We start from the raw sequence: 25,884 nt of genomic DNA, 5'->3' as shown, positions 1-25,884 counted from the left end.
GCACAACCATCATTAGAGGCAACTGGGTGGAATAGGGAGGTGCATAAGAAAAGAAACATTGCATGTGCCGATTTTTGGTACATCAACAACATCCCATTCAATGTGGCAAACAATCCTTATTGGCTGAATTTGGCTACTGCATTGACAGTTTTAGGAAAAGGATACAAGGCCCCTTCTCGCAAGGACTTGGGTGGGAGGTTAGTAACTTAGTCCACTTGTTTTCATTTTTAAATGTTTTTCTTGTCTTGTTAATCAAAATTGTGTACAAAGACATAATTTCACTTTGTACTTGTAGGTTGCTCACAAATGCAGTTGATAGGGCAAGAGAAGTGGTGGAAGACCAAAGAAAAGAATGGAAAAGATATGGCTGCACTATTCTTTCTGATAGGTGGATAGATGGTAAAAAACGCACCATAATAAAAATCTTTTGGTTGTTTGCAAGAACAATTTGGTGTTCTTGAAATCAATGGATGCCTCCAACAAGGTGAAAAATGTTGAAACTTTGGCTCTAATGTTGGAGCAAATTGTCATGGAGGTGGGAGTTGACAATGTGGTGCAAATATAATAACAGTTAATGTAGCAGCATATGTAGCAGTAGGTAAAATCCTCCAAGAGAGACACCCCACTCTTGTTTGGACACCTTGTGCAGCACATGTCCTTGACCTTCTTTTGGAGGACATAGTAAAACTTGATTGCATGACACCGGTTGTAGAAGATGTGAGGATCATAAAATACATCTACAATCACCCTTGGGTTCTTCACTTGATGAGAGAGCACACCTAAGGGTAAGAATTTGTAAGAGCCTGTGTCACAAGGTTTGCAACAATTTTCTTAACATTGCAAAGCATTCTTGGTGCATTGACGACTTTGAAACAAATGTTTGTGAGTCAAGCATGGCTAGACTCACCTTATTCAAAGAAGCCTGAAAGAGAGGGTGTTGCATGCATAATCTTCGACAACCTATTTGCCCAAAGAGCTGCAGAGATTGTGAGGGTAACTTCAAAACTTAAATATTTAATTATTCTTGATTCAAGTCTCTCATTATTAATTTTTAGCTTTAATTATTAATCTTTTTGTAATTTGTATTTTTCAATTGTAGGTGTTGGAGCCCTTGGTTAGAGTTCTCTGTTTGGTAGATGGGGATGAAACCCCAATGGGGTATGTTTATGAGGCCATGGATAGTGCCAAGGAGTCTATCAAAAATTACTACAAGGGGGATAGACTCAAATTTGATCCCATCTGGGAAATTACTGATAAGAGGTGGAACAATCAGCTCCACCAACCCATTCATGCAGCAGGGTGCTACCTCAACCCTCATTTTAAGTTCAAGGGTTCTTACTCAAATCCCAATGGAGAGGTCATGGAGGGCCCCACTACATGCATTCAAAGGATGATACCTGAGGTTGAGGTGAGAGACCTAGTTGTGGCCGAACTCCAAAATTACGAGGAAGCAAGGGGTAAGCTATTCTCTCCAAAGCTGACCAAGAGAAGGAAGAACCACTCAAGCCCCTAATATAATATTTGGAGACTAAAATAATTGATAATTTGATAAAATATGTTTTCACTTTTCACTTTGCTTTCTAACTCTTCAATATTTTATTTTGCAGATGCTTGGTAGCAAAGTTGGGGTGGAAATACCCCAAATCTCAAAAAAATTGTCTTTAGAATCTTATGTCAGCCTTGTAGTTCATCCAGTTGTGAGCGCAATTAGAGCTTGCTCAAAGCCATCCACGCGAAGAGGAGGAGCAAGTTAGCTCAAAAATGCCTCAATGACCTTGTCTTTGTGCAATATAATCTTCAATTGCACATAAGTAAGGTAGAGGAAGCACCAGCTAGTCCAATTGATTTGGATGATATAGATCCTTACAGTGATTGGACATCACGGGAGCAACCTCCATTGTTTACTGAGGATGACATCTATGATTTGGAGAGGCAGGCTACGGAGGAGGAGGGGGGTCAATTTGGATTCACACTAGATGACATTGAGCAGGATGAGGATGATGAGGAGTCATTGCCAGTGCCAGGAGCAACTAGAGGTAGAGCTACAACCAGGATGGAGGTCAAGCCATAGCCAGTCATAATTGTATTGATGTATTTACTTTTAGTTTTACAAAAACTATTTACTATATTGCTTCCAGCCATCAGCATTCCTCATGAGGATGCCATTTTATACCCATTTTCAATTAGATATATCTAGACTTGGCTTGTTTCTTTTGTGTGCTCATTTATTGACTCATTGGATACATCTCCTCATTGAATTTTGCAAAAAAAAATGCATTTCTAATTAAATTTAAGCAATTTTTTTAAGTTCCTGAGTCTTTTGCCGAGTTCTTTTTTCAGGCCTTGGCAAGTTTTTGTTTTTGGCGAATAGTTCAACTATGGTTGTAGCAATATTCACCCAAGTGCAGCCATTTAATCCATGTTGTTTGCTGGCCCGTTCCGTAATTCCTTAAATAACCCTCAATCCACTTGTTAACTATCTTTGTTCGGTCCTCCATCTGGAGATGGTAACTAGTGCTTGGTGTCAATTATGTCCCTAATATACGAACTTGTTGTCACTGTCACTCACTATTGTTTTGGGTAAGCCATGCAGCCTGAAAATTTCCTTAAAAAACAGATCAGCCACTTGAGTTGCTTTATAATCAGATGATATGGCATAGAAATGTGCATATTTTGTGAGCCTATCGACTACCACATACAAACAATCTTTGCCTTGGACTCTAGGCAAACCAGTAATGAAATCCATAGATATACTCTCCCATTTGTAATCCGGAATGGGTAAGGGCTGCAATAGCCCTACTAGAAACACATGTTCTGCCTTATTGATCTGACATTGTTTACATTCCCTTACATACTGCATTACATCTTTCCTCAGCCCTTTCCAAGTGAAAAATTCCCTGATATGTTTGTATGTTTTATAGAATCCTGGGTGGCAAGCTTTCAAGATCTTTTCTTTCATCTTTGCTTCAGGTGTAAGGAACACTCGCCCCTTGTAAAGGATCAATTCATTGGCTGTTTTAAATCTGAAATCTTGCACCTTGCCCTCCAAAATATCATTAGTGAATAAATTTTTAACATACTCATCTGTAATTAGTGCCCTCCAATCAGCAGATATTTCAATAATGGAATGAAAATGAGGTTTCCTAGATAATGCATCAGCCACCACATTGTTACTCCCTTTCACATATTCTATGTCAAAATCATTGGCCTAAATTTTGCTCACCCATTTCTGCTGCCTATCATTTAAATCCCTTTGATTAAGGAAGTACTTCAAACTATTATGATCAGTCTTAACCAAAAATTTATTGCAAACCAAATATTGCCTGAATTTGGTTAAGACATGCATTATAGCCAGCATCTATTTGTCATAAATTGAAAGTTTACGCTCAGTCTCTTTAAGCTTCCTACTCTCAAATGATATAGGGTGCTTGTTCTACATTGAAACAGCCCCTATCCCTTAACCGGATGCATAACATTCTAAAACAAAGAGTAGTGAAAAATCTGGAATTGCCAAGACCAGACATGAACTCATTACTTGCTTAAGTTTATCAAAGGCTTATTGGGTGGATGGTGACCATATAAATGCTCCTTTTTTTATTAGATTTGTCAAAGGTGCAGCAAGTTGTGAAAAGCCACTTACAAACCCCCTATAGTAGCTGCATAACCCCACAAATCCTCTCAACTGTGTTAGGTTACTACGTTTAGGCCCCTCTTGGGATGGCTTTGATTTTCTCTTCATCAACGCTTACCCAATGATCGCTGATTTTAAAACCGAAATACAAAATTCCTTGCAAGCCGAATTCACACTTAGATGCTTTGGCATAAAAAGATTTCTGTTCTAAAATGCCCAATACCTCCTCCAAATGCTTTAGATGTTCATCCCAAGTTTTGCTATAAATTAGAATGTCATCAAATAAAACCAAGACAAACTTCCTCAATTGGAGAATAAATACCTGATTCATGCATGACTGGAAGGTTGCTGGAGCATTTGTTAACCCAAAGGGCGTTACCAAAATTCCTAGTGTCCATAGTGACATTGAAATGTTGTCTTGTACACATCCTCATCCTTGACCTTAATCTAGTGATATCTCGAGCGTAAGTTAATCTTTGAAAAAAAATTAGCACCATGTAATTCATCAATCAATTTATCAATGCGTAGGATTGGATAGCGGTTTTTAATGGTCCTCTTATTGAAGGCTAGATAATCAATACACATCCTCATGGTTCCATCTTTCTTCTTAACCAGCACTACAAAAGACGCAAAAGGGTTGGAACTAGGCCTTATATGTCCCATTTCTAATAATTCCTTAATTGCCTTCTCAATCTCCTCCTTGTAAACCTTTGGATGACGATATAGAGTTATCATTACTGGTTTTGCTCCTTCAAGTTCAATAATGTGCTGGAAACCTCTATTAGGAGGCAGAACTAGAGGTAAGTCCTTAAACACTTTATCATGCCTATCTAAAATAGACTAAATTTGCACATTAGTAGTGTCTCCTTTCCCAGTAGTACTTGTGTTAGTGATGATGCACTCTACTTCCCATGCCACTTGATTCATCCGGAAATCCTCTCCATCCTCTTAGCTGATATTTCCATGTTTCCTTTGCTAGCCAATCCTTGTAGTACTAGCTTTTTCCTCTTGTGCTAGAATGAGATCTCCATTTTACGATGGCTAGTTTTGTATTTGTGAAAGGTATACAACCATTGGCATCCTAACACCACTTCCATCTCCATATCGATAACATAAAAGTCATCCTTCAATTTATAATATCCCATTGTTAACTCCATTTGAGGTACCTTTCGAGTACAGGAAAGAGTGGATCTCCATATCGATAACATAAAAGTCATCCTTCAATTTATAATATCCCATTGTTAACTCCATTTGAGGTACCTTTCGAGTATAGGAAAGAGTGGATCCGCTTGCTACCTTGACTTCAAATTCCTCAATAGGAACTGTATTCAACCCCAGTCTCTCCACTACTGTTTCATTAACATAATTATAGGTGGCTCCACTATCGATCAGAATGAGAACTCGTTGTCCTTTGAAGACTCCTTTTATGCAGAGAGCACTATAACGGGGTTCTCCGATAAGGGCAGCTAATGTTCCTCCCTCACGCATCTCAACTTTTTCTGCTTCATTTTCAAAATCAGCCCCTTCATTATCTACATCACTATCTGAAATCACTTGAATGTAATGCACTTGACCTTTCCCTAAACAACGGTGCCCAGGTTGCCATGGTTCCTTGCATGTAAAACACAACTTCTTTCTCCTTAACCCATTCCTACTAATCTTTGATTGCTTGGGTTTTGTTGGGGGTATTATGGGCGGTATTGAACTCTTTTGAAAAGGTTTCTTATCCTGCAAAAGTAAGGCTTCCCTCTTACAACCGAAGCTATCTTTGGCCACTAAATCTTCTAAATTGAGAGCAGTTGTAATGGCTTCTTGGAAGGTGGTGGGATTCAATGCCTTAAATAATCCTTCGAGAGGTTAAGCTAATGCTTCTGCAAAGAGTACTATTAAACTCCTATCCATAACATAAGGCACCATTACCGCGAGTTTTTGGAATTCTAAAACGTACTCTTCTACTCTGCCTTCTTGCCTCAACTGAGCTAGATTCCTAAAATGCACCTCTGGGTCAATTCTATCAAATCTCTCAATTAGCCTTTGACTAAACTCCTCCATGGAGGTGATTGCATCATGTCCTTAAGTCATAATCCCATGATACCTTTCATGGGCAACACCTTCCAAATGCAATGTAGCGAATTTGAGGGCTTCTTCTTCGAGCATAGGGTTTAAGGAGAAATAAGTATCTAGTTTCTGCAACCATGCTCTTGCTGATATATCCATTGTTCCATCGAAATTAGGGATTGTGATTTTCCCTAAACGATGTTGGATGTCTTTCCTCTCTTTATGCCCCTTCCTCCTATAAACACCCCTTGATTTCAAACTGCAGTATTTTGCGAAGGTAACATCATTTCTAATTGCTTCAGTCAAGGAATGATACTTTGCATGCAGACGATCCATTCCACTGACGGGGTCTGATTGTTCTTCACTAACCTCTTCATTTGCCAGGAACTTAGCTCTAAAAGATTTGGTATTGAGTGAGATCCTCTCCTTATCTGCAGCCATTCTTCCAACAGAATTACTGTCTTCCCCTCTTTCATCGGCAGGTTTGTCATTATTTGGTTGTTGTTTTAAGTCCCTCGGCAATTGTGCTACTTCCCTAAGGTTATCAGACATGGTGCTATGGAGTTCCTCAGACCTTTTGAAGAAGGCTTTAGCCTCCTCGTTCATATCCATCATACTAAACTCTTTTCTTTTCTCCCTCTCCAAATATCTTTGTGTCAACACTTTGATACCACTAAAAGATACTAGGTACCAAAATCGCAATTCCACAGTGAAGAAATAACAGAAAGAACTCTAACTTCTAGTTTACAATTAGGAACAGCAGTAGATAGTTGAAAAAATAAAAGACAATACGAATAGGCAGCTATTAAAACTTATCCCTGAAAAGTCATAGGAGAAATATCTGATCAAAAAGCTCTTGATTTACCAATGCTTGATGCACAAAACATGTTCGAAAGTCATACTGATTTTTGGTGTCCTGTTTGTCATGGCCTGAGCCCTATCGAAGACAAACGCAAAGGCAATAGGCCTTCCCTAGTCGACTTGATTGCTTTATGTGCTCCCTAATGTGAATGACTCCCTCCCTTGTCACCGTGCAATTCCTGTCTTCTCTTACGCCTTGCTAGATTTCCAAAACGTTTGTTCCTGCGAACCCGATGTAACTTCGATCCTTGTCGCGCATCAACTACGAATCTTGTTCTTGAATGGCGATGCGGCCCAACACCTCCAATAGGCGCCTGTGCCCTTATGTGTCCTCTACTCGATATGATTTCTTGTGTATTCTCTCTTTGCTCAGGCTCTGAGATGAACGTCTTGTTAATGCATTAGTAGCTTCTGCAAGATAAGACTCTCCTAACCTATTAATCTACTTTGTTCTGTTTTGATTATGCTATCTGATTTATGCTTTCCGAACTGAATATGTTTATCGGATTACAACATTGATCATGATTATGATATTGACATTGATAAAAGAAGGATTAGATCGACGACTTGCTTAACATAGTTAAGTGTCGATCTAATGCTATCGGGCTAGTAACCCGATAGCACATTAATGTCGATCCATAAATGGATCGGCATTAATATGCTATCGGAGTATTAACCCGATAGCATATAGAATGCTGTTGTTATCGAGTTTAGTTCATAAACCTGTTCGGGCCATTAACAAAGCATCTTAACTAAACACCGCTTCGAACAAGAGTTTAATTATTAATGTTAGTTACCAAACATAACATAGATCGGGATGTGCACTATGAAGAGGCACCGATCAATGGGTGCCTTGATCGGTCATGTCTAAATGACATGACCGGTCAAGACATCCATTGACCGGTCCTCTAAACATATAAAGCCCGATATGAATCATTTGGAGAAGACATAGAAAACGTAAATGATCTCTCTCCTTCAGCCTACAAACAAAACAATAAAATATTAGACAATATTATCACATATATATAAAGTTCTTTTATTGCAATTGAATATAACTTTACATGGTATCAGAGCCAAGTTGATCGAACTTGAGGCTATTCAATTTTGTGAATAATTTAAGAACAAGGTTATATACTACATCACATTTCTCCAATGGCCAAGGCAATCAGATTCGAAGACAGACTCAGAGGTGGCAATGATTTTTCAGCCTGGAAGTTTAGAATCCAGATGATCTTAAAGGAGAACAAAGTGGATTCATTTGTTCAAACTAAAAATGATCAACCTGAAAATGAACCTGACAAAACCGCATGGATTGAAGGAAATGAAAAAGCAATCAAAATAATAGTTGATGGGGTGAGAAACAACATAATGCCCATCATAAGAAAACATCAGACAGCCTATAAAATGTTCAAAGCACTTGAAAGCACATTTGAGATATCAAATGCAAGTCGAACTCTGGCATTAAAACGAGAAATAAATCATATCACCATGAACAAGGGGGAGACAATCAACGCCTACTTTATGCGGATATCAATTCTAAGAGATGAGCTAGCAACTCTGGATTACGAGATCCAAAGCAAAGAGTTAACACTCATTGCTCTAGATGGGTTGCCAAGTGGATGGAGTACATTCATCCAAGGCATCAGTGCGAGGTCCAAGTATCCTAAGTTTGAAAGATTAAGGGATGATTGTGTAGCGTCGTAAATTGTATGCACTTGCTAGGGTGGTACAATTTCACACCTAGTTTAGCACCCGCCTTGGCGCATTTTGCATTTTGCATTGCATTTCCCCTTTATCACTTAATTAATTAAATTAATTAGGTCTAAGGTTCTATTTTATCATCTCCCATATCATAAAGTTGGGCCCTTTTCATTAAAGTGTGCCCCTTTCATTTTATTCCTCTAATACATCATTTAATCAAAAACCTTAATTAGGTCCTATTTTGAACTTGGGGGCTTGATTTCGGGGGTCAAAACATCTCGAAATCAGCTGTAACTTCAGGATTCTCTCTAAAATCATCATATCCGACGGCCCTGAAAATTTGGTGAAAAGTTGTCGGGACCATGGCGCCCGGCGTGCACATGGTCCCGGACATTTTTCCCGAAATTTGAGGAGCGCGATCCAATCATAAAATAAAGCTTAAACCCAAGAAATTGGCGGGAGATTCAATCTCTAGGTCGGCCAAAAGTTGGAATTAAGACCTAGGGTTTCATATATAAGAGCTCTCTTTCTTCATTTGAAAGGATCCAGAATTTTGGTTTTCAAGGACCTTCTATGCAGCGAAAGGGCAGATCTTTGAAGACTTCAACAACATTCAAACATCCATCCATCAAGCATTCATCAATTTCATTCATCCATTTAGGGCTTTGAAGGCATTGAAGAACAATAAGGGATCACCGACTGAAGATTGGCCTGTACCCCTCCCTTGGGGTTGGGTATGATTTCATGTTGTTTTCATGTCTTTGCATAAGCTTCATCATATCATTTGTATTCATGCTTTAGATCACTTTGCATCTTGATTTGGAGCATTTACATTATCATTTACAAGCAATTAGGGTTTACTTTCTAGGTTGCTCTAGTTTGCTTACTTGCATTTTAGGATCTTGCACACACACAAGGTCTGCACACACACTACTTTTACAATACAACTTGGCTATTCGTGGAGGTGGAAATCACCAAAGCGGGGGTTTGACTAAGGCAAAACCCTATATAGCCGCCCACCATACCTTTTCAGATATAAGTGCAGATTTCGGGATTCAGACGACGCCGCAAGTTGCAGATCCGAAAGAAGCAGATGGAGACGGAACCACACGCCAAGTTTCGGAGCAGAAGACCAGGACAGGCGCGTGGGGCGCCCTGGTCCTGCCAGGACAGGGGCGCTGGGCGCCCTGGTCTTCCTGACAGAAAAAAAAAGGGAGTGTGTTTTAAGTTTCATGCAATCTTTATTTCAAAATGTCAGATTTTTATTTGCAAGATGTTCATATTTGTGATGATTATGAGTTAGATGAAGCTTTAGATGAGTTTTTGAAACCTAAAGATACCAAACCTTCATTTTACCAAAAACTCATAAACATTGTTACTATGCCATTTCGTTGTGATGAGAAAGATAAGTCGAATGATTCCTCTCAAGGGTACATTCCTATCAACTCTTCCACTAAATCTAGTAGCATGGTTGTTTTCAATGATCCCCTCTATGAAGAGATATCTCCTTTTGAATCAAAAGATAAACCTTTTAATAGATATGATCATGCTTTGTTGGATGATGCCCTTGATGACTTTGTGGCTCCTAAAAAACGCTCCCTTCATGAGGATCCTTTTGTGCAAGAAGATGACATTATCCCTACATTTCCTAGTGATGGCATTTCCTTTTCCAACAAAATTCCCACTAGAGATGATGAATTAATGATAAATGCTTACCCTTCTCCTAAAGTTTGTCTTACCCATAAGCATCCCTTAGAGAAAGAAGATGAAATAGAAAGCAATTTCCTTAATTCTCTCTCCCCTAAAGATCATATTGAATATATTTTGAGGAAAGAGGATGAGTTTAACACATCTATTGATGTTCTCCCTCCTAAGGATGAGGAATTAATAAACAATGTTATCTCCTCTCCCGAAATTGACAATGCTTCAAACATTCCTTTCAACAACTTCACTATTTGGGATGAACCATTAGAAGAAGGTGTAGATTATTCTCTACCCTGTGAGAGAACCCTAGCCAAAGGGGATGAAATCAAGATTAAAAACTCCCTTGATAGTTTCTCACCTTCCTTGAATCTCAATTATTCTCCCTCTAAAAATAAACCATCTCCCTCTCCTCAACTTGGTTCTACTCATAAGGAAACCCTAGCTCAAAGCAAGATGGTTAACATCTCTTTCAAAGATCTCCCTCTCAAAAGTGAGACTTTAGAAAGTAATGTTGATCCTTCTCCTAGAGAGTTTATTCCCCATGTAGATCCTTTGATGATAGAGGATGATATGACCTTTCCTAGTATTACTCTGCCTACTAGAACATCAATGCCTACCCCTTGTCTCTCTCGTAAAATTGATTTAATCCATGATGAGATTTTAGTGCAAGAGAAGACTATCAATAATTCTTCCAACACTTTTGTTCATTCCTCTAAACCATCCTCAATCAATTTGATACATGTGAATGAAACACCTAACAAACCTCTCTTCACTGTCCAAGGTGCTTGTCCTTCTCAAAATTCTCAACCTTTAAATAAGCCTATCTTAGTGGTTCAAGGCGGTTATGCTAATGATTCTTTTTGCACTCCTAAGAAACCTATTATTACTGTGCAAGGAGGTTATTCTACTAAGAGCCCTTATGAGTATGCTAAGCAACTGACTAGAGAGAGTTATCATGCGGTTGCCCATACTTATAATACTAGAAATAATAGGCAGCCTAATCTTCCTCCTGTTACTCCAGTGTCTCTTCCTAATCCTCAACCAATTCTTCCGCAAGCTCCACGTATTTCACAAGTTCTTGGTAAGGAATATGATCTCATAGAACAACTTAAAGCTACCCCTGCTAAGATATCCCTTTGGGATTTGATCCAAACTTCTTCCGCTCATCATGGAATGTTACAAGATGCCTTGAAAGATTTGAATGTTCCTCCACCTAATACATCTAGTAATATAGTGTCTTTGGTTAACTCTGTGATGAATCCTAAAACTCAAATTGTGTTTACTCAAGATGAGTTGCCTACTAGTGAAATTCAACATCAATATGATCCCTTGATGATTGTGGTTATCATAAATGACACTGCTATAAGACGAACACTGGTAGATAATGGTTCTGGCCTTAATGTGTGTAGCATTAATCTATTGCATAAGATGAATGTGGATACATCCCTTATTGACCCTGACTCTCGTCCCATTCGAGGCTTTGATAATGTGGCTAAGTCTTCATTAGGTATTATCACCTTACCCATCACAGTGGGACCTGTTACTTTGCCTACTCCTATCCATGTTATGTCGGGAAATCTAACATACAACTTGTTATTAGGGAGACCTTGGATTCACAGTATGCAAGCTGTCCCCTCTACATTGCATAGACAAGTTAAATTTATTTATAACAATAAGACATATACCTTGATAGGTGATACTAATTTTCAAACTTGTTTGCAAACATCTACTTCCAAGGGGAGTTCTTCTAAGCCTTCCTCTTCTAGTGATGACTCGTTAAACAAGATACCTATGGATGAATCATCACCCTCTGATAATCAAAATTCTTTGGATGAGTCTGAAGTTCCTGAAGAAGATTCTTCTCAACTTGAATCTACACATGAAAAGGCTTTTGATCCTGAGAAGGTTCTCGCAGAAGACGATTGGGGATCTCTTGATTTTAATCCCACCTTTGTAGGTGAGTATAGGGTTCCTCCTAGAGAGCTTAAAGTTAAAAAGAAGGAAGAAACTAGAGATCAATCAGTCTTACCTGAACCTATGAGCAATAATTTTGTGGCCGCTTCTCAAACTTCTTCTCCTCACACCTCTAATTCTGAAGAATTTGATTCTTTGTCTTATGAAAAACCACCTTTTCTTTCTGAAATGGCTAATCGTTATGGTCGTGGTTTCCATATTTTGGCTAAGAGTGGCTATAGTGGAAATGGTTGTGGCGCAAATGAACAAGGAATTAAAGTTCCTTTAGAACATAACATGCATGAATATTCATTTGGAATTGGATATAATCTTTCTAAGCCCACCAAAGCATCTAAAAGACCATCTCTCAATGTGAATGCTATATTTAATAGTGATGATGATCTCACTTCAACTAAATCATCTTCTACTTCTATCAACTCTCATTCCCCTCATAAGGAAATCTTGGCAATGAACAAATCTCTTTATGAATCCCCTCAAATTTCTAAATCCACTTATGAATCTTTATCTCCTATTCATCATAAAGTCCTTTCCTCTAGGGATAAGGCTCTAATAAATTACACTCATCCCTCTTCTAAGATTTCTTGTGACTTTTCTTCTTCAATTTTTATCATTTTATACATGTTTTTGATCTCACTTATAGTTGAGCATTTAGCATGTCATATTCAAATACCTCATTTAGTCTATCATGTCTTTAAATAACATTAACGGCTATTATGTTGCTCATCATTATGTGACATTGGTAGCTCATTTACTGGGGGCTCATTGTCATTCATGATGGTACAATTTCAAGTGCAATCATATTTTTTGAAGCAACATAATAGCCTAATTTTCTATGTCATCTCTTGTTCCTATGGGGACAAGAATGATTTCATACATCTCTTCCTTTTATGGTTAAAATTTCCCTTTGAGGTAATAGTGTGGAAATATTGATTATCTTTTCTTTAGAATCCTCTTTTCCTAGATATGGGAGAAGATGTGTATCCTCTTTCTTATCCTACCCACTTCTTGTGAGGAGCATTTTACATACACTAATGTCTTGCTTGCATGAACTCATGTGAATATGTAGTACATTCTTCTTATGTCTAAATCTCTCCCTAGAAGATTGTGTAAGTCCTACTCATTATCCTTATCCTTGGGAGGCAATGATCTTTCCTTATTTTTATCTAAGGATCCACTTTTTCCTATTTCGTGGATGGTGTGAACTTTATTACTTGATATTATTCCTTGTATGCATTTGTTGTCGTTTGTTCAAGGATTCTCTCTTACAAGAGGTGTAAGTCCTTGACTACAACCTCTTTTGCACTTGGTAAAATACATCCATAATGAATTCACTCTCCCAATTGGGTTAAAAAGAGCGTCATCCCTCATTAAGAATCACTTTCACCTCGCAGAAGAAGGAAGTATTGCATTCTTATTCTCTTCTTTGTCTTATTCTAGAAGATGTTATATTTGTCTAAGACAATTCCTCTCGGGGATAGGTATCTTTTGTACAAAGATCTCTTCTCCTCTAAGGATCTCCTTTACACATACTACAAGATATCCTTTTTCAACTATCTTATCCTTGCTTAAAGAGTGCAAAACTCTCTTGCTTGGATCTATGACATTGTTGCATTTTTGGGGTATCTTCTTTTGTGATGAAGGTAGGTATCCTTGTTCTACTTTGCTTATGACATAAACATTACACTTTTTGAGCAATGGGTCATTCTTGGAACCAGAGCACAGACTCTTAGAGCGAGATGTCTCCATTTTTCTTTTATGCAAGGTGATTATTCTCGGAACCAGAGCACAGACTCTTAGAGCGAGATGTCTCCATTTTTCTTTTATGCAAGGTGATTATTCTCGGAACCAGAGCACAGACTCTTAGAGCGAGATGTCACGCTTTTGTATTATACATATACAGGTTGTAGCATACTCGGGCATAGACTCCTATGAGGTGCTTCTAACCTCCCTTACACACATATGCACGAGGTTGAGTGGAACTAGCAGCATAAGGCTAGACTTTCTCACTCTCCTCCCTTACATGGATCACCTAGACAGACTCTAGGGGCTAGTTTTCCATGTCCCTTTTTCCATGGATCACCTAGACAAGATCTAGGGGCGAGAAGTCCATGTTTTCTCTCTCACTATTCTTCTCATGGATCACCAATGTGTGTATTCATGCTTTTTTCCTTTCTTTTCTTCTCTTTGCATTTTGTTTCCATTTACATCCTTCATCTTGTGTTAGAGAACTCTCAAATCCTCACACTCTTTGTTGTGTTGGAATTGAGATTTAGTCCTCTTTCTTACCAAATGATTCTCCATTAATTTTTGATCTCATATCAAATCTTCTTGTGAGCATTTGTCATCAATATTCTTTAACAATTCGAAGTGGTAAACATGATACCCTGTTTCAACTCACTAAAATTAGCAAGCCGAAACAGGGGGGGGCATATAGCTACCCTCGAATTTTCATCACCTTCCTTAGTAAGCATTAGGTGATTTTGTGATCTAACGTGTGTTTTGTAGGGTGCGGTTCCTAACTGTGTACTGCAGATACCGCTAGGGGCTTCGTCCGACAACTTATGGATATATCCTTTTTCAAATAATGTTTACTTTTCTATACTTTAGCTTGCATATGCACGTAGTGTTCATATGACCGCTAAAGTGGGGGCTAAATGTAGCGTCGTAAATTGTACGCACTTGCTAGGGTGGTACAATTTCACACCTAGTTTAGCACCCGCCTTGGCGCATTTTGCATTTTGCATTGCATTTCCCCTTTATCACTTAATTAATTAAATTAATTAGGTCTAAGGTTCTATTTTATCATCTCCCATATCATAAAGTTGGGCCCTTTTCATTAAAGTGTGCCCCTTTCATTTTATTCCTCTAATACATCATTTAATCAAAAACCCTAATTAGGTCCTATTTTGAACTTGGGGGCTTGATTTCGGGGGTCAAAACATCTCGAAATCAGCTGTAACTTCAGGATTCTCTCTAAAATCATCATATCCGACGGCCCTGAAAATTTGGTGAAAAGTTGTCGGGACCATGGCGCCCGGCGTGCACATGGTCCCGGACATTTTTCCCGAAATTTAAGGAGCGCGATCCAATCATAAAATAAAGCTTAAACCCAAGAAATTGGCAGGAGATTCAATCTCTAGATCGGCCAAAAGTTGGAATTAAGACCTAGGGTTTCATATATAAGAGCTCTCTTTCTTCATTTGAAAGGATCCAGAATTTTGGTTTTCAAGGACCTTCTATGCAGCGAAAGGGCAGATCTTTGAAGACTTCAACAACATTCAAACATCCATCCATCAAGCATTCATCAATTTCATTCATCCATTTAGGGCTTTGAAGGCATTGAAGAACAATAAGGGATCACCGACTGAAGATTGGCTTGTACCCCTCCCTTGGGGTTGGGTATGATTTCATGTTGTTTTCATGTCTTTGCATAAGCTTCATCATATCATTTGTATTCATGCTTTAGATCACTTTGCATCTTGATTTGGAGCATTTACATTATCATTTACAAGCAATTAGGGTTTACTTTCTAGGTTGCTCTAGTTTGCTTACTTGCATTTTAGGATCTTGCACACACACAAGGTCTGCACACACACTACTTTTACAATACAACTTGGCTATTCGTGGAGGTGGAAATCACCAAAGCGGGGGTTTGACTAAGGCAAAACCCTATATAGCCGCCCACCATACCTTTTCAGATATAAGTGCAGATTTCGGGATTCAAACGACGCCGCAAGTTGCAGATCCGAAAGAAGCAGACGGAGACGGAACCACACGCCAAGTTTCGAAGCAGAAGACCAGGACAGGGGCGTGGGGCGCCCTGGTCCTGCCAGGACAGGGGCGCTGGGCGCCCTGGTCTCTGGGACAGGGGCGCTGGGCGCCCTGGTCCTCCTGACAGACAGCAATTTTTAGCAGTTCGGACAGTTTTCCAAGTTGCAAAGTGGCAGTTTCAGGTGCAGTTTCAGGTGCAGAATCAGGACAGTGGCGCCCGCGCCCCCGTTCTGAACATTTTCACTCAGATTTTGGCTCCAGGTACGCATCTGCATTCTTGTCTTGTCCTTGTGTTTGCAGCTTTCCATTGTTTAAGTTCAATTCTGCAATCTTGTTATTAGTTCATACTTGCATTTTGGGGTTAGGAATTGAACTTGCATAATCTTACCTTTCAATTACAACAAAGGAATAGAAACCCTATTAGGTAGCCCGTGGCTCTCTCTTTCACCAAAAAGAAGTAGCCAATTGTGCGATACCTCTAGGCTCTTTCGTATTCCGTAATGTGTGACAAAAGGTAGCATTAGGACATGTTAGCCTAGTCTCGCTTTTTCCCCCACACAGATTGTCTTCAAGAAGAATCAAGATTGAACAAGATGGGAATAAAACAAAAGAACATAGATGAAGACCTTCAAGTCCTAAATACTAGCACAAATAAGACAACCAAGAAGAAGCAATTTAGGAAGAGGAAGGGTCATCAAGGCAAGAACACTTCAAAGAAAGACCTATCACATATTCAATGCTATAGGTGCGATAAGTTCGGACACTTTGTTGCAAAATGTCCAGAGAGAACCAAACAAGCCACATTTGCCAAAGCAGGAAAATCTAAAAGAGAAGATAACTCCCAGAACTATGTCCTCTACTCAGCACTTACAAGCCATGCATCAAATAAATCTAACTCCTGGGTGATCGACAGTGGTTCATCCAAACACATTACAGGGTTTAGAGAAGTGCTAGACTCCATGACAGAGGATAATGAAGAGGAAGTAACCATCGGAGATGATTCCTCACATCCAGTTAGAGGAATTGGTTCCTGCACCATCAAACTGAAGACAGGCATATCATTGCAACTCGAAGGAGTACTGTATGTCCCCGGCATCAAGAGAAATCTAGTCTCCATATCAGCCCTAGAAGATAACGGATACAGAGTAACCTTCATAGAGAACAAGGTGTTGGCTTGGCCGAGAAACTCTTCTATCAAAAAAGCTAAAGTCATTGGTCAAAGACGAGGCTATTTGTATGAGCTGTGCACAGAGCCCAACCTAGCCCTAATTCATGAAGCAACAAATGCAAATGAGGTCTGGCATAGAAGACTAGGCCACCTAAATTATAAAGCTTTGTCATCTATGGGAAACCTTGTCACAAGTTTACCTAAGTTGCAGCAATATCATTCAGAGGCATGCAAGGGATGTGCCCTAGGTAAAAATATCAAGGGTGCCTTGCATAATAGTACTAAGAAAACAAGCAAAGCATTGGAGTTAGTTCATTCTGATGTATGTGGACCCATGTCCGCTCCCTCTCTAGGAGGATGTTTGTATTATGTAATTTTTGTTGATGACTACTCTAGGAAAACTTGGATCTACTTTCTGAAGTGTAAAGAATCAGAAGAGATCCTTAGTAGATTTAAAGAGTTTAAATCACTGACAGAGAACTACACAAGTAACAAAATCAAAATCCTAAGGACTGATAATGGGGGGGAATACACATCATAATTATTTAGAGATTTTTGTAAAAACTCAAGGATTAAGAGGGAGTTAACAATACCTTATAATCCTCAACAAAATGGGGTAGCTGAGAGGAAAAATAGGACAATTGTAGAAGCTGCCAAAGCCATGATTCTTGATCAGAATCTAAATATCAATCTTTGGGCAGAAGCAATTAACACTGCTATGTATATACAAAACAGATGTCCTCACTCTCATCTTGAAGATAAAACTCCTAAGGAAGTATTTACCAAACTAAAACCGAATATCAACCACCTTAGGATATTTGGGTGTCCTGTCTATATACATGTACCTAAAGAGAAAAGACTAAAACTAAAACCTTCTGGAAAAAGGGGAATACTTGTAGGATATAGTGAAACATCCAAGGCCTATAGAATATATATACATGGTCAGAAAAATATTGAACTTAGTAGGGATGTAATCTTCGAAGAAGACTTAGCCTTCAAAAAAGCCTGAAATCTATATCCCCACTCCTAACATAGAAGAAGACCCTACTCCTGAGCTTCAGAGGGAGAATCTTGAAGAAACTATAGGTAAAATTCCAATCCCACCTAGAGAAAACCTCAAGAAAAGACCTCTATGGGCCACCAAGACTGTAGCAGAAGCTCAGAAGTTTGCTGCTCCTTCAGGAACCTTCAGGGAAAGCAAAAGACCTAATAAATTCACTAGCTATGTTGCTCTCATGAATGATCTCTCTAAAAATGAACCAAACAATGTATCAGATGCACTTAAACATAAAGTATGGAAGGATGCCCTGTCTGAAGAGTATCAATCCATTATGAAAAATAATGTTTGGGAAATTGTTCCTAGGCCAACCAAAAAATTTGTGCTTTCATCTAAATGGTTATTTAAAATCAAACATGCTACAGACGGCAGTATTGAGAAACACAAGGCCAGATTTGTGGCCAGAGGCTTCTCACAAAGGGAGGGAATAGACTATGAAGAAACTTTTGCACCTGTAGCCAGGTATACATCAGTAAGAGCTGTATTAGCCATTGCAGCAGCAAAGGATGGAAGGTACACCAAATGGATGTTAAGACAGCATTTCTAAATGGTGAAATCTCAGAAGAAGTCTACCTAGAGCAACCTGAAGGGTTTGAAATTTATGATGCAGAGTCTCACGTGTGCAGACTCAAGAAAGCTCTTTATGGGCTTAAACAGGCCCCCAAGGCCTGGTATGAAAGAATTGACACCTATCTCTCAGGATTAGGTTTCTATAAAAATGATGTAGATCCTAATCTCTACAACAAACGAAATAAAGGTGATATGCTAATGTTGATTTTATATGTTGATGACTTATTAATCACAGGAAATGATCATCTTATAGATCAATGCAAGAATGATCTATCCAATTCCTAGGATTGGAAGTATGGCAGGAATTCTAATAATATTATACTAAACCAAGGAAAGTATACCTTGGACATCTTGAAGAGATTCGGAATGCATAACTGCAGACCTATGACCTCTCCCATGGAAACAAATTTACATAAACTTAGAGAAGCAGCAGCAGAGTCACAATCCACTGATCCTACACTCTATAGACAGATGATTGGGTCCATGATGTATCTGGTGAATACAAGGCCAGATATCTGTTATGCTGTCAATGCCTTAAGTCAGTTTATGTGTGAGCCTAAGGAAATTCACTTGATTGCAGTGAAACACATTATGAGATACTTACAAGGTACTCTAAACCTTGGTCTCAAATATGAGAAAGTCAATCTAGACCTACACGAATTTACAGACTCAGATTGGGCTGGGAGTGCGACTGACAGGAAAAAGCACTTCAGGGTATTGCTTCAGTTTGGGATCAGCCATGATATCTTGGATCAGCAGAAAACAGTCTTTTGTAGCTCAGAGTTTCACCGAGGCCGAGTACATTGCAGCTTCCATGGCTGCTCGAGAAGCAATATGGCTTAGGAAGTTGCTTGTGGGACTATTTGGTGAACCTATGAAACCCACTGTCCTCCATTGTGACAACCAGAGCTGCATAAAGCTTTCTATAAATCCAATATTTCATGACTGATCCAAGCATATTGAGATTCCATACCATTATGTGCGAGACATGGTAGACAAAAATGTGATCAAATTGGAATATGTTAGCACAGGACTTAAGACTGCAGATATTCTGACCAAACCACTTTCCAGAGTGAAGGTTGATCACTTCAGAAAACGTTTAGGTATGATAGAAAGGTAATCTGCTTTGTAAATAAGATGTTTAATGTGTAAACTTCTTTTGTCATGTTGAGACATGCTGGGTTTCACCCCCTGTGTTCATATCTAAGAGGTGACGATCTCTCAGATAATGAACACTTGTATACAGAAATCATAAGGTGACGATCTTATGATTCTCTAACTAGTTATCATGTTGGATCTCTGGTATGTCATGGATGTGCCATGATGGTGTTGTGATAAAACATTTGTATAAAATGCTTGTGCACATATCACAACCTGGATAAGATGAGAATTTAATCATCCTCATATGTTTATCCTTAGTATTGCGTGTTTAGGCAATATTGATATCACGTGTTCAGGTGATATCTTGTCATAATGAAATAATGAATCTTTTATATCACATGGTTAGAGTGATGTTTTATATTTGTATCTTGTGTCCTGATGATACTTCATATCAGGTGTATTGATGATATATATTTTGGAGACTGACATTATGAAAAAGAAATGTGATGCAGGTTACTTTATCTATCTTCCAAAGCTAAGAGGGAGTGTTAATGCATTAGTAGCTTCTGCAAGATAAGACTCTCCTAACCTATTAATCTACTTTGTTCTGTTTTGATTATGCTATCTGATTTATGCTTTCCGAACTGAATATGTTTATCGGATTACAACATTGATCATGATTATGATATTGACATTGATAAAAGAAGGATTAGATCGACGACTTGCTTAACATAGTTAAGCGTCGATGTAATGCTATCGGGCTAGTAACCCGATAGCACATTAATGTCGATCCATAAATGGATCGGCATTAATATGCTATCGGGGTATTAACCTGATAGCATATAGAATGCTATTGTTATCGAGTTTCGTTCATAAACCTGTTCGGGCCATTAACAAAGCATCTTAACTAAACACCGCTTCGAACAAGAGTTTAATTATTAATGTTAGTTACCAAACATAACATAGATCGGGATGTGCACTATGAAGAGGCACCGATCAATGGTGCCTTGATTGGTCATGTCTAAATGACATGACCGGTCAAGACATCCATTGACTGGTCCTCTAAACATATAAAGCCCGATATGAATCATTTGGAGAAGACATAGAAAACGTAAATGATCTCTCTCCTTCAGCTTGCAAACGAAACAATAAAATATTAGACAATATTATCACATATATATAAAGTTCTTTTATTGCAATTGAATATAACTTTACACGTCTCAACTACCACTCGTGCACATAGGCAATTCAATTCATTACCCAAGCATGACCCGACCAAAACTAAGCACCCAATAAATAAGAACCTGTGTCGGGTTACAAAACTGCTCTTGGATCAGCCCAAACAAAATTTAAATAAAAGTTTATTTAATTGAAGACTAAGGCAAAAACCGATAATAGGAATTTTGTCAATGATTTCATTTATTTCCAAAATTCCAATTTATTGGAAAATGACGAAATGCACAAGCAAGGGGGTGTTATTAAACACTATTGGGGCTTGAGGCCCCCATTATTTCGGGCATATGACAGTGGGTGCTGCGTTTTTTCTTTTTCACACGAAGACTGTGCTTGTTGGTCACGGAAAAAAAAAAAATCACGACGGTGCATATTTTCTCTGCTCTGCGCTCTGTTCATCATCTTCTGTGACGACATTCGTTGTTTTTTTATAGGTTCTTCAGCCGCATCAACTCACGTCTCTATATTTTAGCTCGCAATTTCCCGCGACAGCAGCAGCAGTTCTACCTAGTTATTTTCCAGGTTTTGATTCTTCTCTGCAAAGTGTCGTGCGTTGTTTTTTGAGCCGAGCATCATTTTTTGAAGGGTGTTTTGGACGCGACTTTGTTTGGTTTCGTTTTTATTTCTCCATCCCACGAACCCGCATTTTCTTCTATGCAAAGGAGTTTTGTTGCTCACATCTAGTTCCTTCTCCCACGTCCTTTCTTGCGATGGATTTCAAACTCTCATCAGCTTTGTTTTTTTTGAGTTTTTGAAGGGCGTTCGGGCGTAGGTGGTGGCATTCGTGCTTAGGGTTTTGCACGATTTTTCCTCAAAAATCATGGGAGCCTACTCTTTTTTTATCTCAGACTCTGTCAAGAGTTTTCTCGCTCATGGGTGTTTGTGCCTTGTGCAATGAAGAGGTTTCCAATTTTCCTCAAAATCGAGGGTTTCAAATTTTGGTTTTTGCAAGATTTTTGAGAAAAATCGCGAGTTTTGTTTTTGACTAATTTTATGTCTAAAAATCAGTGATTTCTTTTGTGGGTTTTACCATTTTTTCCTCAAAAAAGAAGTTTGGTATTTTGTGCAAATTTGTCTTGGGATTTGTGCCAGATTGGTTTGACTAATTTTGACTTGAAAATCAGATTTTTCAAAGATTGTACCAACTATTGCTGAAAATCTTTTGCTTGGTTTTTGATACAAAAATCACTCTTTTGAAGCTTGCGTTTGCCTCATTTTTTGTGCATAAGAAAACAAGAAGGATGGCATCATTGACCAACATTGTGTTGGAGAGCAATCAACGGTTCCAAGGAACTACAATACCTGGAAGCAGAGGATGTTGTCAATTTTTTAGTTTTGGTGCCTTGATCAGCTTGTTTTGGGTACATATACTTGTCCCACAATGACGGGCAAAGACCAAGACAAATATGACGAACGTAACCGAGAAGCGGTTATGTTGCTGAAACTATCAATCACCGACGACATGCTTCCAAAGGTGCCATCTAGCAAGACTGTTGCAGAGATTTGGGCACACCTAAAAAAGTCTCCATGAAACATCGGATAGTTGAGCTTTCTTGTTGAAGAATATGTTGTTTCCCTTATGATGGATGAGAAGATGTCTCTACAGGAGCATCTTATGAAGATCAAGGATATACACGACCAACTGGTGGCCATCGATCGCAAGATGGAAGAGGAGGACATGGTGGTGATTACGCTGAAGAGTCTTCCACATTCCTACAAACACTTTATTGAAACACTCAACATTACCTCCACTAATGTTGACTTGAAGTTTGATGAGTTGTGCAAAAAGCTATTGCAGAAAGCTAGGTGGAGACAGCAAGTTGGTAGCAACAATGACATGGTCAGTGTGGAACACAGATAAAGGAAAAGGTGCATCCACTCAGCAAAAAGGACTGCGAACATCTGAGGACAGTTCCAAGAAGACTTTCACCTATCACTATTGTGGGAAGCTTGGTCATATCCAGAGGTTCTGCAAAAAGCGGTTGGCTCATTAGAAGCCCAACCAAGGAGAGCCTCAGCAGCAGGCTTATGTAGCAAACCATTCTAAGGAGAAGGAGTCACCTTCTATGCGTTCATGGCCAAATGACTTGATAGATTTTGTCTTGTGTAGGGTGGTTAGTTAATAAATTGACCTTATGGGAGGGCATTAGAATAATATTAGATTATTTACCTTATAACGGTCATTTAAGTCACTTAATGTATCTAGTCAATTAGATAGTTTAGGATATTTCAATTTTTTATCTCAGTTAATGATTGTTTCATTTTAGAAACATCGTCTTTGTATTGCTTATTTAAGGAGCCTCCGTCTCCTTTGTAATTAACCCATTCAATCAATAGATTATCATTTCAACAAATAGTAAAAAGAATATATCTATTAGCTACATCAAAGGCATGCAGGTTGCTTGATGTCTACAAATAAAATTGTGATATGTAGAGATGTAGTTGTAGATGAGAAGATGTTTTTATTCTTGGATTAAGGTAAATCTACAAACATCTTGTATGGGAGATTGCCAATGATAAATCTGCTGTGAAAATTGAATGAGACTCAGAACAAAGCACTAAGAACGTGCAAAAATTTTAGGCTTAATATCAGTTACAACAAGAGTGGCTTTACAAAACCCAAAATCAATAACATTGCTTGTAATGTTCCCTTCCGCTGAGTAGACAGAAGTGACCCTTTTAGCCTATATAATTCCCGTGGGCTAATTTTGGTCTCTGTTAGGGAATAATGTAATTAATTAAATAAAGTTGTCCAATAAAGCAAAACTTTTGGATGACTTTATTTTAATTAGTGACTTAAGTGATTTAAAAGGGACACATATTATAAAGTCACTTTGAAAGTGCTTAATTGAATTATTTTAAAGGCGGGAATTAAAAAGTACCTTCAGGAATGTTCTATGGGAAAATATAAAAGGTGAATTGGAAGTGCATTTGCATATGCCTGATTCTACTTTTCTTTGTGGAAACTTGGGGTTTTCAAGGACATCTAACCCTAGGATAAAAAACCCTAAGAAAATTGATTTCGGTGGTGAGACATCTACCCTAGCCAATTTGCAGCTGGAATCACATAGATTTCATGCAGGTGGTGAATGATTGAAGATTGAATAGCTTAAGAAGTTTTGCAGGCAAGTGAAATTATATTGAATATTTGCAGGATTATATTCTCTTGGTTGGGCGATAGCAGTTTTCTCTGCATTGGGCAATCAATAATACCTATTACTGGCCGCCATTTTGGAGACAAGTTGGACGTGGATTTTCATAAGGCAAGTTGTGGGCTTTGACAATGCATTCTAGCCGCTTCCTTCACCATATATCAGGCAGACATTGATAACCGTTTGATCTAGGTGACTCTCATTGGTGTTTGAATGTTTGTATATTGTGGGCATTATGGTATTTCTTGCTGGTCGATGGCTATTCCTGGGCTTACGTGAGGGGATTGAAGGAGTTTGGAACAGACTGGAGTCAAAGCGTGAGTGAGGGTTTGTGGACTGCCAGAAGATAGGCGCTGTCATTTTTAAACTGCTGGGGGGTGAAGCGTTAGATTTAGACTAGTATCCAGCCATTATACATGAGTCAACACTTGCTATGACTGATCCGAGCGTTTCAATCTGTTATGTAATCAGGTCAGAAAAATGTTTCTACTTATTGTTGTATACTGAAGCAGCAAACTGTCATAATAATTTTAATATAAATAGTTATGCTGAATGATTACAAACTGTTTGTTATAATGTCCTCTTCAATCTATGAATGCCAAGTTGAAGTTTGCGAAGGAAAATATGTTGTGATAGGATTAGACAATTTATATCAGTGAATGCACTCGGAAATCCCTCACATTCATATTCACATAAACTGTTTGACGAAATGCCTGGACACCAGTCTCTGTGAAAATTGGTAGAAAAGTTTTTCAGGTCCTTACAATGCTCCATACTAAATAAGTTTCAACCGGCCTTTGCGAAATAAAAAGTTCAATTCTCCGGATATCAATGTCCTGTAAGACTAAATCCAGTCCTTTCATTTTCCGCTGGCCTCGCCGTAAAGAGTGCTAATTTTAGCAGTGGACTCACATGAAAGCTTGTAATAGTTTTTTCAAAAATAATGTGCTGAGCAATGCAATGTCATGTCAAATCGGATTAGCTTTCTTATTTTGACAGCCACCATAATGTTTGGAAGAAGAATCCACTGTCCGACATCGAGGAGAAAATCACCCCAGAATAGGGTTTACGTCCTAACTGATCGATGGAAAACAACATAGTACAACAGCCCCGACCTTTAAAAACCTATATTTTAGCTGATTTCAGCAACAAAGGAAGGCGACCGAGAACATGCCAATGGATATCAGTGACCACAATACACCTAGGTTTCGTATTCCGCATAAAATTGTCTTTGTTAAATGCGGGGATTCTAAGCCCCTGAGACGAAGGAGAATACCTGGGGCCGGTGAATAGAGGAATCGTCAAGATCGTCAGCAGCGTTGTCGACGAAGCCATAATCGCCGTCGTCCCCATCGCCATCGAAATCTTCTGCAACTCCGTCGCTGTCTTCTTCTAGGTATTCTCCATCGTAGGCATCGTGCATGTCATCCTCAGATTCCATGTTTCCCAGACAGAGGAGCTGCAAATAAATCTATAGTGTCCTCCGGGTTCGAACGCGGGTTTGAGCCCTGATAATAAGTGTTATTTACAATAAAGCGGAGGAATGGGTACGAGAAGGGTGGGGGTGTTATCGTTGTGTTGTTGTTGATGGTGCTGGTCCTGCTCGCTATGCTTTTGCAATTAATTAGTAATTTGCTTGGTTACGCAAGCATATACCAACACCACAATTAATCCCTTACCCACAAGTATGCATTTCTTTGAGGCACAAGTTAGAGGACCACATAGACAAGTCACATGGTGAAGGTGTGCATCTTGCACCTTTGAGATAAGTTTGAGATAAGTTAATGTTATTGGTTAAAATGGTAAATTATCTACAAGAACATCTAAAAGTCTTGAGTTTTTTTTGTTAAGAGGTGGGAATGTAAGTGAACATTAGAAAAATTAAGTCATGATTTTTATCTTG

The 25,884-nt window shown here is 38.7% G+C and overlaps 1 protein-coding gene across 4 annotated transcripts in view; it reads right to left on the bottom strand.

Annotated features, from left to right (window-relative positions):
• Positions 1-25,602, bottom strand: part of LOC131070369 (probable E3 ubiquitin-protein ligase ARI8) — a 161,743-nt gene extending 136,141 nt beyond the window's left edge. Inside the window, exon 1 of one of the 4 annotated variants that reach the window (XM_058005872.2) lies at positions 25,258-25,602. In XM_058005872.2, the coding sequence (XP_057861855.1) occupies positions 25,258-25,422 (165 nt within the window). In that variant the 5' untranslated portion in view covers positions 25,423-25,602. The remainder of the gene's footprint in view (positions 1-25,257) is intronic. The other 3 variants (XM_058005871.2, XM_058005875.2, XM_058005873.2) reach the window with 3 other exon arrangements.
• Positions 25,603-25,884: the final 282 nt, after the last annotated feature.

Source organism: Cryptomeria japonica, chromosome 3 (genome assembly GCF_030272615.1).
Source record: "Cryptomeria japonica chromosome 3, Sugi_1.0, whole genome shotgun sequence".
Classification (NCBI taxonomy): domain Eukaryota; kingdom Viridiplantae; phylum Streptophyta; class Pinopsida; order Cupressales; family Cupressaceae; genus Cryptomeria; species Cryptomeria japonica.
The sequence above is the reverse complement of the archived record's forward strand: the minus strand, read 5'-3'. Positions and strand labels throughout refer to the sequence as shown.